Raw genomic sequence first — 18975 nt, 5'->3', positions numbered from 1 at the left:
AGTCTACCTCTAATACCACTACATCTCTTATGCACCCACTTATCACAAACACTGCATTATCTTGCAGTCTACCTCTAATACCACTACATCTCTTATGCACCCACTTATCACAAACACTGCATTATCTCGCAGTCTACCTCTAATACCACTACATCTCTTATGCACCCACTTATCACAAACACTGCATTATCTTGCAGTCTACCTCTAATACCACTACATCTCTTATGCACCCACTTATCACAAACACTGCATTATCTTGCAGTCTACCTCTAATACCACTACATCTCTTATGCACCCACTTATCACAAACACTGCATTATCTTGCAGTCTACCTCTAATACCACTACATCTCTTATGCACCCACTTATCACAAACACTGCATTATCTTGCATTGCAGTCTACCTCTAATACCACTACATCTCTTATGCACCCACTTATCACAAACACTGCATTATCTAGCAGTCTACCTCTAATACCACTACATCTCTTATGCACCCACTTATCACAAACACTGCATTATCTTGCAGTCTACCTCTAATACCACTACATATCTTATGCACCCACTTATCACGAACACTGCATTATCTTGCAGTCTACCTCTAATACCATTACATCTCTTATGCACCCACTTATCACAAACACTGCATTATCTAGCAGTCTACCTCTAATACCACTACATCTCTTATGCACCCACTTATCACAAACATTGCATTATCTTGCAGTCTACCTCTAATACCACTACATCTCTTATGCACCCACTTATCACAAACACTGCACAAGATGGAATTACTTTCCACACCCTTGTGGCAAATCACACATGGCCACTCTCCCTCTTCTTTGACAGTACTGACACCAGCCTTAGATACCATCACTTTTGTTTTATCTGCATTTACTCTTAAGCCCTTGTGACCCATACCATCTCTCCACTTCCTAAATCTTTCCTCCGCTTCCCTTTCATTCTCTTCAATCAACACCAAATCATCAGTATACATCATCTCCCACGGGAGTCCATTTCAGAAGTCACGTGAGAGGGCTTCAAGTACCATGATAAACAACAAGGGGCTCAAGACTGACCCCTGATGCACACCAACATTCACAGAAAACTCATCACTCAAATCTCCATTCACTCTTACCTGGGTGTGAGCACCCACATACATGGCCATAACCACCCTAACCAGCCACTCCTTCATCCCAAGCTTTCTCACTGCCCACTTCACCACCTCTCTAGGGACTCTGTCAAAGGCCTTCTCCAAATCAACAAAAACAAGTACATATCCCTTTTCTTTCCTATATATTTTTCCTGAAGCTGTTGAACAATGAGTATGGCATCAGTGGTCCCCTTGCCTGGCATAAACCCAAACTGCATCTCATCAATATTCACTCTTTCTCTAATCATACCTTCAAGAACTCTGTTCATTACCTTCATTATCTGATCCAAAAGCTTTATACCTCTATAATTTCCTCTTTCCAGGGCATCACCTTCCCCTTGTACACATTTGCAATCACACTCTTCAGGCAGTCACCTGGGACAATACTGTACACTCATATGTAATCATAAGTATCCAGTCAGTAACAAACCTCACTCCTACATCTCCTGAGGCCTTCATGATTTCATCAGTGAACTCAGACACACCTGCTCCCTTCCCCACCTGCATCCTGCCTATTGTCCTGCGTGCAGTAGCAGCGTCAATCAAAGGCCAAGGGCCAAACACTGGATCTGCTGGCTCCAAACCTTCCATGTCCCAAACTCCTCATTCAACAACCAGTTGTAATGCTTTCCCCAGACATCTTTAATATCCCCACTGTTCACCACTACCCTTCCTTCATCATTCTTCACACACTGCTCACCTATGATATCCCTGTTCTTCCTCTTCATCTGATTAGCCACCTTATATATCATGTGCTTACTTTCCACATAATTTAGGTTATCTAGTAAAAGTCTCTGATTTTGCCCTGTATACCTCTTTTGTAGCGCTATGCATAGCAGCCAAGTATTGCTGTTACCATCCCTTTTCCATTCTCCTCCTCTGCTTTGCCGCCTTAAGTATCATACATCCTTTCCACACTGTTTATGTTATCCAGTAAGTCTCAGACTCAGGTTTTGCCCTGTATGCCTCTTTTGTAGCGCTATGCATAGCAGCCAAGTATTGCTGTTACCATCCCTTTTCCATTCTCCTCCTCTGCTTTGCCACCAAAGTATCATATACATCCTTTCCACACCATTAAGGTTATCCAGTAAGTCTCAGACTCAGGTTTTGTCCTGTATGCTTCTTTTCTGGATCTACAGTATGCTTGGCAGCCAAGTAGTCCTCTTTGTTACAACCCTTTTCTATTCTCAGAAAAGCCCTTTGTCCTTAACTGCAGCTTCTACATCCTCATTCCACCACCAAGTTACTTTATGTCTTGGTGGGCCTCTTGTCCATCCACACACTGAATCAATAACTCTCAGGAGGTTGTTCGTCTGGGCTCTGTACTGTTTGTTAACACTTGTGTTAACAGTTGCCTGTTCAGCCACCACTCTCCTTATCCCACTATTATCCCTTACTGCTTGGATTTTCAACTTCCATATTTTACTCCTGGTGCACAGGTCCTTTTCTTCACCACCTGCTCCTTAAGCACGAAGTCACATATCAGTAATTTGTGTTGCCACACACACTCCTCACTCCCTATAACTTTACCATCCCTCACCAACCTCCTATCAGCCCTCCTGACCAGGAAATAGTCTATTTGGCTACTGTTTCTCCCAGACTCATGTGTAATCAACCTGCTTTCATTTCCTAAAATGTGTTGCACACATGTTCATTGCCTCTCCAAACTCGAGTATCCTTTCCCCTTCCACATTCCTCGTACCATATGCACATCCCCCATGTACTCCATCACATCCCCGAGCTGCTTCATCCACATGACCACTTGAGTCTCCTTCCAGAACTTGAACCTAATTATTCCCCATCATCATCATCATGACCTCCTTTCCAACACTAGGGCAGGGTGGGGTGTAGCAACATCCAGAAGCCCACTCCAATGGGCCACACTTCCATTCACTCATCATTCAAGCCCCCCCCTGAATCCTGGCTCTGTTTGATACACAAAAACATCTACCACATTCTGTAGCTTCACATAAAATGTATTGAGTGGAGTCAGTCCGAACGCTGCCACGTTAAAATGGGGTGCCAAATCCCTGATCATGCACTTCTCCTCACAACATTCATCCAGCCAGCTCAATCTCTTGTCAGTCCCCTAGCCTCACCAACTTCCAAACCTCTCTTCCTCACACACTCATCCACCATATCCCTCCACCTTCTCCTTGGCCTACCTTGCCTCCTCCCTCCTTCAAATTCGCTCAGATATACTTTTTTCATCACTGTATTGTTAACCATTCTCTCCACATGACCATACCATCTCAGTACACTCTCTTTGATTCTGGTGTCCACAGACTTCCTTACTCCGCATCTTTCACGAATCACAGTATTTCGTATCCTATCCACCCCCTGTACTCCACATACATTCCTCAGCAGTCCCATTTCCACTGCTCTCACTCTTTTCATTTTCGTGCCACACCATAGTCTCACATCCATATGTTAAAGTTGGCACTAACACTCCTTCCTGTAAGCCTCGTGCAGCTGCAACACTCAAACCTCTGTTTCTTATCAAGGCCTTCATTGCACCAGCTACCTTTCTTCCTTGTGTCACTTTTCTTTTGCATATTTTCCTCTCTCTTAAGCAGGGTTGGCATTGGTGAAATCTTTTTAATCATGATTAAATCATTATTTTTGCTTAAAAAATATATATATAAGGAAAAAAAAAAAAAAAAAAAATCTATTTTCTTTTCATCTAAAAGTTAACAAAAATAAATCTGAAGGTTTACAAAAGTAGTGTAACACTTTTTGTTGGCATTCATTGATTCAGATACTTAAGCATTAAGTCAGCAGATTTTGGAGAATGGCGCCATTAGAAAATTACTACATTGTATGACAAGAAGTATTTTTACATTTGTGACAGTATTGAAATGATTTGTACATGTGAAATAATTAGCCGTAAATCAAAAACCCAGGCCATGTGAGTAGGGTCACTTAAGGCCATGTCATGATAATATCAGCTGAAGATTCCTCTGTGTGGTAATATAATCAGCTTTGTAATATGCTGTCACGTAAGGGTCACTAAGGCTATGTCTTAATAATATCAGTTTAAGATTCCTCTGTGTGGTAATATAATCAGCTTTAGAATATGCTGTCTTGATTACCACTGGCAACTCAGCTTTAACCCGTAGTGTACAGACAGCACTTGCACAGTATATATCATCTGCATAGACAGGACATGAAGTGTACAGTATTCACTAGACTGCTTTTGAAATACTAGCTATAAAATAAACAGAAAAATCAAATAAAAAAAATTATTGATTTTATTTTTTTCCATCCATCATCCAGTCCTACTTTGCTCCATGAGAAGTGTAGGAACCTGGGGCTAGGCAAGTTGGTCCTGATATTTAAAATGAGTGACCAGCCTCTCATCCCTGAGTGGCATTACATGAGCAATAAACCCCAACCACCCCTTGGATATAAACTTGCACCGGCTCAATCCAATTGGAGCGCCATAATTACCCACTAAACCACCAAGTATAATTTGGTTATATGGTTACCACCCAGCGTAGTAAATGGTTTCCTGGTGTACAAGAAACCATTTTGCTTGTCACTTAGTGTAAAGTCACCCGTAGGCGGAAGGAAAAGAAAAGAATGAAGGAAAGAAAGACAGAAGAGGGAGTGTAAAGTAACCCATAGGCAGAAAGAAGTGGAAAGAATGAAGGAAAGAAAGACAGAAGAGGAAGGGAGAGAGGAGAGGGCAGACACCCAAAGCAGGACTACATTGTGATTTTTTTTTTTTTTTTTCCGTCAAAAATTCACCAACCCTGCTTTTCTATCACTGTACACAGGTATTTGAACTCTCTGACCAATTCCAGTCTCTCTCCATTCACTGACATTACACTGGGAGTCACCTTCTCTCTCAACAACCATCACTTTACTCTTTTCTGCATTTACTCTCAAGGCACAACGCTCACAGACAAGCAAAACTCTGCACTAGCCTACCAAGTTCTTGTCCGGTATTTGCAAGTAGTACTGCATCATCAGCATACAACAAATTTGAGATATTCCATCCATCACCATTCATTACCAACACCATCCCTCTCTCCATTACTCGTGTTTTTACTTCTCTCATCACCCTATCCATATATATATATATATATATATATAATATTGAACAACCATGGGGACATCACACAACCTTGTCGCACGCCCACACTGATCGTGAACTATTCACTTAGATGCCCATTAACTCCTACACATGCTTCACTATCATCATAAAAATTCTCAATGGCAACTAGGATCTTACCATCTACACCGTGCATGTGCAAAACCTTCCACAATTCTTCTCTGTCCACTTTGTCATATGCTTTTTCCAGATCCATGAAAGCCATAAACAACATATAGTCCTTCTCACAAGCCTTCGGCACTGTCTTACTGCAATTATTTGATCTACACATACTTTGTCACTTTGTTCATCACTCACTAGGACATCTGATATCTCTCTTACTTTCTCTGTAATATTTCTTCCATATACCTTCCCTACCACACTCAACTTATGCCACGATAATTCTTGCACTCACTTCGCTCACCTTTATTTTTGTACAGGGATACAATCACAGCCTTTTTCCACTCTGGTGGCAGTTTCACTCATCCATGTCTTCTTACATGTCTCTAACAAGCACTTCATTCCACTCTCTCCACTACACTTAAGCATCTCTGCATACACCTCATCAACCCCAGCTGCTTTCCCATTTTTCAGCCACTCCACAGTGCTGTTCAAGAGTCAGGTCTCCTGGCACTGCATTCCTTCTCTGTACGCCCCCAAAACCAATCATGTTTACAGCCGCTCTGCTCCCTCTGTTCCCATTCGTCGGCCTTTCAAAATATTCTTTCCATCTGGTCCTTACTTCATCCCAATGGATTAATAATCTACCACCTATATCCTCCACACCATCACATTTCTTTCTGGTGTCATTTATACATTTCTGCACCTCTTTCCGGAATAACTGACTATTTTCAAACTTGCCTTCATTTTTCTTCCTAGGTCATCATGTACCTCCTTTTTCCTCTTCACTAGTCTCTTTACGTGTTTCTTGCTCTTAGTATATTCAGTTTTTATTTCAACTGAACCCCTGTCCTGTAACCACTCTAGCCAGTTCTTTCTCTTTTCCTCCACCACTCTCTTTACCTCCTTATCCCACCATGCTGTACCTTTCTTCACTGTTGTTACTCTTGCCACAGCACACACCACTTTAGCATTCCCAACTAAGCCATCCCTATATGCATTCCACAAGCTGTCCAGATCCACATCATTCCAATTCACTGACTCTAATGCCTCCCCTACTTTGCTCCTGTAATCATCTGCCATTTCTTTGATCCTCAGCTTCTCAACTTTCAGTCTTTCTCCCTGACTGCTGCTGTCTCTCCTGGTGCACCTCACTCCTCTCAGCTTGATCTTGCATACAACAATCATATGATCTGACAGACCTCCACATCGTCCTCTCACAGCCCTCGTATCAGCAACCATTCCCAGCATCGACCTCTCTACGAGCACGTAATCAATCAGGCTTCTTTCAACACGATCCCCGTTCCCTCTACACCAGGTATATTTATGTGCATCTTTGTGTTTGAAATAAGAGTTACAAATGCACAACCTCCTTTCCTGACACACATCCTTCAGTTGCTTCCCATTATCATTTTCTCCTGGTACTCCATAACAACCCATTATGTCATCCTCAGCACCAGTGCCTACTCTTCTGCTTACATCCCCCATTACGATCACTTTGTAGCTCCTGGGCATTTCTCCCACAGTTTCATCCAGCTCTCTCTCACTCCTGTCCTCACACGACATTCCCTGTGCCACACGTATTAAGTCATCCCAGAATCTTTAATAAATAAATAAACCAGTATGTCCCTAACTGAAAAAGTTGATTTGGAAGTTTATGATTACTCTGCATTATATTAACCTTGCCGTTTGTTTGTGCACTGAGGATACTAGGCTTATGACAAGCTGACTTTCCAAGGAGTTCCGGTTCTCAGCAGATTTTCAAGGTTCCTTCTTGGTATATCACTGATAGTGCTTGGCTGAAACTAAATCTTCCTGTGGTTTTTTCCATCCATCATCCAATCCTATGTCGCCCCAGTAGAAGGAAAGGAGCCTGTGGTTAGGCAGGTTGGTCCTGACATTTAAGGTGAGAGTGACCAGCCTCACTCATCCCTGAGTGGCATAACATGAGCAATAAACCCCAACCACCCCTTGGATATAAACCTACACAGGCTCAGTTCGAGTGGAGTGTCTTAATTACCCACTAAACTACCAGGTGCTATAATTTGTTTATATGGTTACCACCCAGCATAGTAAATGGTTTCCTGGTGTATAGGAAACCATTTGGGTTGTCACTCAGTGTAGAGTCACCCACAGGCAGAAGGAAGATAAAGAAAGACAGATGAGGGAGTGTAAAGTCATCCGTAGTCAGAAGGAATAGGAAAGAATAAAGGAAAGTGGAATTGTATGACTAAATTTACCACTATTATTTTAACAAATTATTTTATATATAATAGCGATTCATTTTCATTGTTGCAGCGCGTCCAGCAGTTTTGAAATATACTGTTACTTTGGCATTTACATTACAATTTTATATAATATGATCTTCAATTTGGCTGTTATTTTTTTTTTTTTTCTTGGTGGGAACAATTTGTGCACTCCTGGCCTTGGATTCTTTCTTCCTTGCATTAAAAACAACCTTGTCAATATTTTGGTGTCACATCTTAGGCAGACTGTACATTCTTTTATTATACTTAAGGATACTGTACATTATTTTCATGTACTTGTTAAGGTAACCAGGGACATGAATGTAAGTGAATTGAGGTGCGACTCATTCAAACTTGGTTAGTATCTCATTCTGTTTTTTCTGGCTGTGGACCCTACCTTACTGCATCTTGGTGTGAGAAAGGAGTTCTGGATAATGAAATTGGTCAACCTAAACCACCATTATGTGTCTAAGACCTTACAAAAATAATCTGTGCTCTAAAGTTCAGAAACTTAACCTTTGTTCAATTTACTATGTTCATTGTCTGTTTAACTATCTATACGTTTAGCCAGACACCATGATCTGGTAACGGGTGGCAGTTTGTCTTTGAGTTAGTTGTTTTATGAGGAGGGGCACTAACCTTCCGAAAACCCACTTGTTGACACGTATTGGTTGGTTATGTGGTTACCACCCAGCGTTGTAAATGGTTTCAGTTCAATAAAAGGGTTGCTTCCATTCTTATGGGCTAATTTATGTATACGTTTGTGAGACAGTCCCTTTAAGCTCCCATATTGTATTGTTCTACGTCCGTTTAAACCATCAATTTAAGGTGTCTCCATAAAAAGTACACTAGATATATTTACCCTATTAAACTACCTATGGATTACTCATATATATATATATATATATATATATATATATTTACTTTGTATGTGGTAGGTGGTGGTGGCCATCATCCACTCACTTGATGTAGTGCTGCCTACTTCCCCCTTCACCTTTATCACTTTTTCTGTCTGTCCTCCTCTCTTCTTATTTCTCACCATCATCCACTCACATGATGTAGTGCTGCCTACTTCTTCCTTCACCTTTATCATTCGTTTTCTCAGTCTGCCCTTCTCTCTTTGTTTCTTACCATCATCCTCTCACTTGATGTAGTGCTGCCTACTTCTTCCTTCACCTATTTTCTTTCTTCCAGTCTTTCACCACCATCCACTCACTTGATGTAGTGCTGCCTACTTCCCCCTTCACCTTTTATCAATCATTTTCCATGTCTGCCCTTTTCTCTGCCTATTTCTCACCACCATCCACTCACTTGATGTAGTGCTGTCTACTTCCCCCTTCACCCTTCTTCTTCTTCTTCTGTGTCTACCCTCCTCTCTTCCTATTTCTTACTGTCATCCACTCACTTGATGTAGTGCTGCCTACTTCCCCCTTCACCTTTATCATTCTTTTTCCGTCTGCTCTTGTCTCTGCCTATTTCTCACCACCATCCACTCACTAGATGTAGTGCTGCCTACTTCCCCCTTCACACATCATTCTTTTTTCTCTGTCTGTCCTCCTTTATTCCCATTTCTTACCATCATCCATTCACTTGATGTAGTGCTGCCTACTTCTAACTTCACCTATTGTTCTCTCCCCCCTCCTCTCTTCCAGTCTTTCACCACCATCCTCTCACTTGATGTAGTGCTGACTAATTCTTCGTTCACGTTTATCATTAATTTTCTGTGTCTGTCCTTCCTATTTCTTACCATCATCCACTCACTTGATGTAGTGCTGCCTACTTCTTCCTTCACCTATTTTCTTTCTTCCAGTCTTTCACCACCATCCACTCACTTGATGTAGTGCTGCCTACTTTCCCCTTCACCTTTTATCATTCATTTTCCGTGTCTGCCCTTCTCTCTGCCTGTTTCTCACCACCATCCACTCACTTGATGTAGTGCTGTCTACTTCCCCCTTATTCTTTTTCTGTGTCTGCCCTCTCTTCCTATTTCTTCCATCATCCACTCACTTGATGCTGTGCTGCCTACTTCTTCCTTCACCTATTGTTTTCTTCCTGTCTTTCACCACCATCCTCTCACTCAATGTAGTGCTGCTTACTTCTTCCTTCACCTTTATCATTCTTTTTCTGTGTCTGTCCTCCTCTCTTCATATTTCTCACCATCATCCACTCACTTGATATAGTGCTGGCTACTTCTACCTTCACCTTTATCATTCTTTTTCTGTCTGCCCTTCTCTCTTTGTTTCTTACCATCATCCTCTCACTTGATGTAGTGCTGCCTACTACTTTCTTCACCCATTGTTTTCTCTCCCCTCTTCTCTTCCAGTATTTAACCACCATCCACTCACTTGATAGTGCTATTTTTCCTTCTTTTCCTTTTTTTTCCCCCTCTTCCTGTTTCCCATCATCATCTTCCACTTGATGTAGTGCTTCCTACATCCTTCACCTTTATCATTCTGTCTCTTCTTCATCTTTCTCACCACCATCCACTCACTGAATTCAGTGCTGCTGCTTCTTTACCATTGTCATTCTTTTTCCGAGTCTGTCCTCCTCTCTTCCTATTTCTCCCATCTTTCCTTTTCAGATGGCCTTACATTGAGTAAGCCTAATGGTTTAGTGTAAGCCAGGAAACCATTTACAGTGCTGGGTGGTAACCATATAACCAACCTTGTGTCAGGAAGTGGGTTGGTGGAGGGTTAATGCCCCTCCCTGTAGAACTAATTCAAAGACAATTGATCACCAGATTATGGCATCTGCCTGGAAGCATAGTCTAGATTATCTAAATAAAAAAAATATAAATGCAGCATAACCCCCCTCTCCCCCTGCCATAAGTGCAGAGGCTAGATTTGGTGTTAGAAAGAGATGCCTTTATGGGTGACACAATCACACTAGGGCACCACTTGGTTAAATGCACCAGGTTCATTTTCAGGTGAGTCAGAGTATAATTGGGGGAAAAGGGAAGGGGGATGCAGAGATGAAAGAGGGGTGGGGGGATGTGGAATGCATGAGGGTAGACAGTAGGGGGGAAGAGAGGGTAGGAAAGGGGTAGAGGAGATAGGGAGGGGGGAGTTGAGAGAATAGATGGTAAAGGAGATACAAGGGGGATGGCGAGCAGAAAGGTGAGGGAGAGGTGGGTGGGGGAAGAGTGTGGAGCGAGGGAGAAAGGGAAGAGGAGGGAGGGGGGGGGTGGGGGCAAGACAGAGGGGAATAGAGGGGGTGGGAGAGAAGGGGAGGTAAAGAGGGGGTAGGGGGGTAAAGGGAAATGTGGGGTATGGGGAAGAGGGGGGTGGGAATAAGGGTGTAGAGGGGAAAGGGGGGGATGGTGGGAGTAAGTGGGGGTTAGGGGGAAGAGGGGATGGGGCTTAAGGGGGGTAACAGGTAGAGGGGTGGGGGGTTAAGGGGGAGGAGAGGTAGGGAGAGGGGGTGGGGGGGTAAGGGGGAGAAGGTAGGGGGTAGGGGGGAGAGGAAGTGGGGGGGTAAGGGGGAGGAGAGGAAGTGGGGGGGTAAGGGGGAGGAGAGGAAGTGGGGGGGTAAGGGGGAGGAGAGGGGGTGGGGGTAAGAGGTAGGGGGGAGAGGGGTAAAGGGGGGTTAGGGGGAGAGGGGTAAAGGGGGGTTAGGGGGAGAGGGTGGGGGTAAGAGGTAGGGGGAGAGGGGGTGGGGGTAAAGGGGATAAGGTAGGGGGAGAGGGGGTGGGGGGTAAAGGGGGGTAAGGTAGGGGGAGGGTGGGGGGTAAGGTAGGGGGAGAGGGGGTGGGAAGTAAAGGGGATAAGGTAGGGGGTGGGGGTAAAGGGGGGTAAGGTAGGGGGGAGAGGGGGTGGGGGAAGAGGGAGGAGAGGTGGGGGTTAAGGGGGGTAAGAGATAGGGGGAAGGGGGGGTGGGGGGTTAGAGGGGAGGAGGGGGTAAGAGGTAAGGGGAAGGGGGGGGTGGGGGGTTAGAGGGGATGGGGGTTAAGAGGTAAGGGGAAGGGGGGGTGGGGGGTTAAGAGGTAGGGGGAAGGGGGAGGAGAGGTGGGGGTTAAGGGGGGTAAGAGGTAGGGGGTGGGGGGTTAGAGGGGAGGAGGGGGTAGGGGGGAGGGGGGGAGAGGAGGTAAAAGGTAGGGGGCAGGGGGGGAGAGGAGGTAAAAGGTAGGGGGCAGGGGGGGAGAGGAGGTAAAAGGTAGGGGGGAGAGGAGGTAAAAGGTAGGGGGGAGAGGAGGTAAAAGGTAGGGGGGAGAGGGTAAAAGGTAGGGGGGAGGGGGGGAGAGGAGGTAAAAGGTAGGGGGGAGAGGGGGTGGGGGGTTAAGGGGGGGAGAGGAGGTAAAAGGTAGGGGGGAGAGGGGGTGGGGGGTTAAGGGGGGTAAGGGAGGAGAGGGGAAGGGGGAGGGGAGGTTGGGGGTTAAGGGGGAAGGAGGTAGGGGTAGGAGGTAGGGGTGAGGGGGGGAGGAGGGGGTTAGAGGTAGGGGGGAGAGGGTGGGGGAAGGGGGAGGGGAGGTAGGGGTAAGGGGGGGAGGAGGGGTAAGAGGTAGGGGGGAGGATGGGGTTAGAGGTAGGGGGAAGGGGGAGGGGAGGGTGGGGTAAGAGGTAGGGGTAAGGGGGGAGGAGGGGGTTAGAGGTGGGGGGGGGAGGGTGGGGGAAGGGGGGGTAAGGGGAAGGGGGGGTAAGAGGTAGGGGTAAGGGGGGGTAAGAGGGAGAGGAGGGTTAAGAGGTAGGGGTAAGGGGGGGTAAGAGGGAGAGGAGGGTTAAGAGGTAGGGGTAAGAGGGAGAGGAGGGTTAAGAGGTAGGGGTAAGAAGGAGAGGAGGGGTAAGAGGTAGGGGTAAGGGGGGAGGGGGTGTAAGAGGTAGGGGGAGGGGGGTAAGAGGTATGGGTAAGGGGGGAGGGGGTAAGAGGGAGAGGAGGGGGTAAGAGGGAGAGGAGGGGGTAAGAGGTAGGGGGAGGGGAGGTGGGGGGGTTATGGGGGGAGGAGGGGGTAAGAGGTAGGGGTAAGGGGGGGAGGAGGGGGTAAGAGGTAGGGGTAAGGGGGGGAGGGGAGGTGGGAGGTTAAGGGGGGAGGAGGGGTTAAGAGGTAGGGGTAAGGGGGAGGAGGGGGTAAGGGGGAGGGGGTTAGGTAGGGGGTGGGGGAAGGGGGAGGGGAGGTGGGGGGTTAAGGGGGAGGGGAGGTGGGGGGTTAAGGGGGGAGGGGAGGTGGGGGGTTAAGGGGGAGGAGGGGTTAAGAGGTAGGGGGAAAGGGGGGAGGAGGGGGAAGAGGGGGGTTGAGGGAGGGTGGGGGAAGAGGTTGAGGGGTTAAGGGGGAGGGGGGTAAGAGGTAGGGGAAAGGGGGGAGGAGGGGGGTAAGAGGTAAGGGGAGGAGGGGGTAAGAGGTAGGGGGAGGAGGGGGTAAGAGGTAGGGGAGGAGGGGGTAAGAGGTAGGGGGAGGGGGGGTAAGAGGTAGGGGGAGGGGGGGTAAGAGGTAGGGGGTGAGGGGGTAAGGGAGAGGGGGTGGGGGGTAAGAGGTAGGGGTAAGGGGGGAGGAGGGGGTAAGAGGTAGGGGAGGAGGGGGTAAGGATGAAGAGGGGTGGGGGGTAAGAGGGAAGGAGAGGGGGTGGGGGGTAAGGATGAAGAGGGGTGGGGGGTAAGAGGGAAGGAGAGAGGGTGGGGGGGTAAGAGGGGAGGAAAAGGGGTGGGGGGGTAAGAGGGGAGGAGGGTAAGAGGGGTGGGGTGAGGGAGGAGAGGGGTGGGGGGCAAGGGGGGAGGATGGGGTGGGCAGCAAGGGGGGAGGATGGGGTGGGCAGCAAGGGGGGAGGATGGGGTGGGGGGTAAGAGGAGAGATGGGGGGGTAAGATGGGAGGGGTTGAGGGAAGGGGAGGTAAGAGGGTGAGGTGGTGAGGGGTAGGAACAGGGAAGAGTTGGGGGGGTTGATGGAAGAGGGGGGAGGGTAAGGGGAGGAGAGGTGGGGGTAGGAACGGGGAATAGGGGGTGGGGGGAGAGGGTAAGGGGAGGAGAGGTGGGGGTAGGAATGGGGAAGAGGGGGTGGGGGGTTAAGAAAGAATAGGTGGAGGGGTAAGACGAGAGGAGAGATGGGGGTAAGAGGGGAGGAGAGGTGGGGAGTTAAGGGGAGGAGAGGTGGAGGGAATAAGGGAGAGGGGGTGGGGGGTAAGGGGGAAGATGGGGTGGGGGGTAAAGGGAGGAGAGGGTATGAGAGGTGAGGGGGTAAGAGGGGAGGAGAGGGAGTGGGGGGGTAAGCAGGGAAAATAGGAGGTGGGGGGAACACAGGGAGAAAGGATGAGGGGGAAGGAGGGAAGGGGTAATGAGAGTGGGGCAGGAGGGTGGGGGAAGGAGGGAGGGGGTAGGGGATAAATGGGGAGGTGAGGGAAGGAGGGGGTGGGGGGTAATAGGGAGGAAAGATGGGGGTAAGAGTGGAGAGGTGGGGGGTAAGAGGGGAGAAGGTGGGGGGTAAGAGGGGAGGAGGGGGTGAGGGGAAGCAGAAGAGACAGAGAAGGGGAAAATAAACAGGGAGAGGGGGGGGGAGAGCAGTGGGAAAATAGGAAGAGAGGAGGGGAAGAAACACAGGAGAGAAAAGGATAGAGGGGGAGGAGGGAAGGGAGAGCAAAGAGAGTGGGGCAGGAAAGGGAAGAGCAGAGACATGGAGAGAAAGGAGGAGGAGGAAAGAGAAGGGGAAGAGAGAAAGCAGGGGGAAGCGGAAGAGACAGAGAGAGAAGGGGAAGAAAGCAGAGGGAGAGGAAAGAATGGGGGAGAATGGAGAGAGAGGAAACAGGGAAGAGGGGGAGGGAAGAGGAAAGGAAAGAATGGGGGGGAAGAATGAAATGAGTATGTGGATGGGGGGGGGGAATAAGGGAGAAAGAGAGTAGGGGGTGATAGAGGTGAGGAGGGGGAAGATGGGGGTGGGGGGGGAGGAAGGGGGAAACAAAGAGAAGGGAGGAGAAAGAACAGGAAAGCGAAGAGAGAAAGAGGGTAACGGAGAGGAGAGAGGAGGACAGGGAGAGCAAAGAGAGGGGAGTAGGGAGAGGAGATAAGGGGGAGGGGGGAAGGAAAAAGGTGAGGAAGGAGAGAAGGGGAAGAGGAGAGGAGAGAGGAAAGAGTGGGGGGAAGGGAAGAGAGAGGGGGATAGGGATGAGATAAGGGAAAGTAAGAGAGAGGGGGGAGAAAGTGGAGAGACAGAGAGCAAGGGAAAGAGAGTGGTGGGAAGGACAGAGGGAGAAATGTGGTGGGAAGGGAGTAAATAGAGAAGGCGGAGAAGAGTGGCGGGAAGGGAATAAAGAGAGGAGGCAGAGAAGAGGGGGTGGGAGAGGAATGAGAGAGAGGGGAGGAAAACAGGGAGTTGGGGGAAAAGAGTAAAACAAGGATGTGGAAGGGGGGGGGGGATGAGTGATAGAGGGAGAAGAGAATGGGAGCAGAGAGGGAAGGAGGGAGAGGGAGGATAGGGAAGTGGGAGAAAATAGAGAAACTCGGGGTTAATAAGTTTAAATAGTTTATTAATCTTACAAAATGTCGTTATTCCAGGAGGCGAAGTATTACCCCTTCCATACCAATTAATATTCCATGTTACACCGAAATATTCTCATGTACCATGTTGTTGTTCTATTGTTAAAAAATAAACTATACTATATGTTTTAAATTTCCATCAGTAATATACAAGAGGATAAATTAACTGTTTTAAATTTCCATCCTTAATATAGATGATAAACTATACTGTATGTTTTAAATTTCCATCAGTAATATACAAGAGGATAGTCAAGGTGTAACATGGAATATATACTTTACCCAGAGAGTAAGAGTAACATGCACAATAAACATTAACTTGGTCTAAAATCTGCCTTTCTCTCCACCTTTTGTGATAAGTTTTAAAAATAACAGGAAATTGATGCTATTCAAGAAGTATGTAGACCCACAGTATTAGTTTTGCTATTATGTGAAGTATGCTGCAAAGGGCCAAATATTTGGGCTGTTAAAAAAAAAGAAATATGGACCAAGTAAAAATAGAGAAATGTCAGCCCGGTAAAAAACAAAGAAATATAGGCCAAGTTAAAATTTAAAATGTGGGGGAAAAAAAAAAAAGAAAAGAAAAGGGGGAAGGGAGACATTAAATTTTAAATCTTGAGCAAGTAAAAATAAATAAACAATGTGGCTTAAGTAAAAAACGTAACAAATCTGAGCCAAGTATAAGAAAAATGAGGTCCAAGTTTTGAGGGTTTAAAAAATAAGATAAAATAAAAGGCAAAAATCTGTACCAAATTAAAGCAAAAAATGTAGGCCACGTTAATGTTAATAACAGTACAAGTTCCCCTCAACGTAATTACTGTACAGAACCCGGTAATTAGTTCCTACAGCCCTTATGTGAAGAATGTTTATGCATCTAGTTTTTACTCCTGGAGCTGCATAATATCTTTAACCAACCCTCAATACCCACACAATAATAATTTTTGTGGAGTAAACATACACAAATAAAAGTGTGTCATTTTTGGCTGCTGCTCTCACCACCATCATTACTCTTTCATTTTTGAGACATGCCAAGGGTCAAAATACAGTAAGCTCACCCCAAACACATCTTCGCTGAACACGCTCGCTATTGTACGTGGTAAGTGCTGGGACACATACAAGACAACGTAAGATTAAAGAACCATCATGAAAACTATAAAATTTACGCGAGGACTTTGAAAGGCCAAACCCTCGAACATAAGTGCAGCGAGGAAAGGTTTGCTTTGATCACATGATTCGCTGTACTGCTTTTCCACAGTACTGTATTTGTAAGTTAAATATTTACATTATTGTTCTGTTAAGTTTATGTGCAAGTTAAAGTACTATTACATAACATTAAAGCAAGAAATAAAGTCTTATAACCAGTGTACCTGATAGGCGTCGGAATATTGCCTTTTTATTTGTTCGTTAAAGATTTACTGTACCGTTTTTCCACAGTACTGTAAGTTAAATATTTACTATTGTGGTATGCACTTGTAAGTTAAAGCATTAAATAAAGCCTTGTAACCAGTTAACCTGATTTATATGATTACCCATGATTGTTGGGTTCCGAGACAATTTCCTGTCAAAAATGGACGGATCCCCATCAGGACAATTCACACCCTGGATGATTCCCTGTCATTCTATATTTTAATATACTTATTACTGATGGCGCTCAACATCCACTCACTCGATGTAGTGCTGCTCTCGGGTGTCTGCCCTTTCCTCTCCATCATTCTATCCTTTCATCCTCTTCCCTTTCCTTCACTCTTTCCTCCTGCCTCTGCCTAAGGGTGACTTTACACTCCCTCTTCTGACTTTCTTTCCTCTTCCTTCTGCCTGTGGGTGACTCTACACTGAGTGACAAGCCAAATGGTTTCCTGTACACCAGGAAACCATTTAGTACGCTGGGTGGTAACCATATATCCAAATTTTGGCGCCTGGTGGTTTAGTGGGTATTGTGCCCCAGTCAGATTGAGTCAGTGCAGGTTTATATCCAAGGGGTGTCTGGGGTTTATTGCTCATGTAATGCCACTCAGGGATGAGTGAGGCTGGTCACTCTCATCTTGAATGTCAGGACCAACTTGCCTAGCCCTGGGTTCCTACGCTCCTCATGGGGTGATGATGAATAATTAATCAATACTTTAATAACTATACTTCAGGGGGATCCATCAAAGTCTATGTTCAATAACATAGGCTTTGGATATTTTTTTATTAGTTGCACCTTCAGTCAAATAACTTTTTTCTTCCTCACTGTAGTTGCCTTTGAATTATATTTTATCATCACCCATAGCTGTCTTCATTAATGACGGCAAATTGTCTTGTTATTGCTGTGACAGCGAATTGTTCCGAAACTGATCGCATCAGAATGTTGCCTTGTGTTTACGTATTTGTATGGTGAAGTTTTGCTGTGCAGTACTGTAAGTTACAATATTAAACAAACCTTCTAACCACTTAAAGTGCTTCATATCGATTACCAATGGGAGATAACAGCAAACCACCACATTTAGGGGGTCTTGGGAGCAAAATAAGTAGTTAAAACTTCTGCGGTTTCGCGTCGAACACACCACGGTTGGAACAAAACCCACGCATTCAGGGTGAGCTTGCTGTGATGAAAAACACAACTGTGTACGTCCTTTTCTCATTGAAACTAGTTTTTATGTATCCAAATTTACATATGTCGAGGAGCACCTGTACTGTTATTGAGATGTTACCAGTGTCCCAATGCACTAAGCATACAACTCCCCACCTTACCCCCACACAGACCAGGATGTCATTTACCTTTACATCTTGGAGGCTGACCTTCCCACTTGCCCTTCGAGGAACACGTGAGCTTGGAGTCGCCCTCGAGTGTGTATCCTGGCCGGCACGAGAACACTGCCGTCCGACCACCCTCACGTTCCACCTCGCCCTCCACCGGGACCTCGGGCTCTCCACAAGGGATGCGTTCTGAGGAAATGTCATTATGTTAGACTTCACTGGTGTTGATGAACGAGACCTTTGTGTGGTGGCACTAACAGAGTAAGTCAGCTGCCTGGCTATGCAATGTCCCTCAACTACTTCCCTATCCCTAGAAATGAGGATGGTGCACAGTTGGAGGATCAAATTAATCTGACCATATGGGATACGTTCTGAGGATGTGTCAGACTCTCTACAGTTCCAATGTCTCCATATCCTGTACACAGTGGTCTGTAAACAGTGTCCCTGCAAACTCACACCTGGCGGTATCATACAAGCTGCAGAAATGGCTCAGTTTGCTGGTGTGAGTGCAGTAGAAGGCACAGGATATGAATCAATGATGCAGGATAAACAACACCGAGATATCCCCACAACACAAAAATTGCCTGGCATATTATCACCCAATCTTGATACTCTTTATACCTCATGGTGAGTTTATCAATAAATAGAGTGTTGAGGAGGTGTTCACCTCCAGTTTGAACATGAACTCCTAGGCAGGGGTAGGGGATCAGTAACGTTAACAAATCCGTACCAAGTAACAATCGTAAGTATACTGTATACTAGAGACTTAATTCCCTCAAACTAGATGTGAAGTATATGAAACACAAGCAAGGATAAAAGTAACCACCCTTATTCTCCCCCTTAGCACCTGAAGCTTCCACAGGCTGTATGTTCAAAAGGGAGTGTCACAGCTAACACTTCAGCTCCTTCAAAAATATGTATCTATCAGGAGGAATATAAACTGTCACAGCCATCACCCAACAATTTCACCCAAAACTGAAACAAACAAAAATGACCTTAACTGGTGGTGGATGCTGCATAACCCTGGTCTATCTGTCTGAGTAGGCCCATCAACCACATGTAAGCAACTACTTGTGGGGCCATCCAATAGCTACAGTACAGCACATACACTGTGGAGGAAACCTGCACCCCCATGCCTCACCAGGGTTGGATGATGGAGATAGTTTGCCTTCTGGGT

General features: G+C 46.1%; 1 protein-coding gene across 1 annotated transcript in view; it reads right to left on the bottom strand.

Annotated features, from left to right (window-relative positions):
- Positions 1 to 18975, bottom strand: part of LOC145395457 (uncharacterized) — a 106782-nt gene that overhangs the window by 10528 nt on the left and 77279 nt on the right. Inside the window, exon 7 of the mRNA XM_080269060.1 lies at positions 17820 to 17987. Coding sequence (XP_080125186.1) covers positions 17820 to 17987 — 168 coding nt within the window. The remainder of the gene's footprint in view (positions 1 to 17819; positions 17988 to 18975) is intronic.

The sequence above is a fragment of the Coenobita brevimanus genome, chromosome 31, assembly GCF_032717465.1.
Source record: "Coenobita brevimanus isolate Jiangsu-jjx chromosome 31, ASM3271746v2, whole genome shotgun sequence".
NCBI lineage: Eukaryota > Metazoa > Arthropoda > Malacostraca > Decapoda > Coenobitidae > Coenobita > Coenobita brevimanus.
Note: the sequence above shows the minus strand (reverse complement) of the source record. Positions and strands in the feature narration are given on the sequence as shown.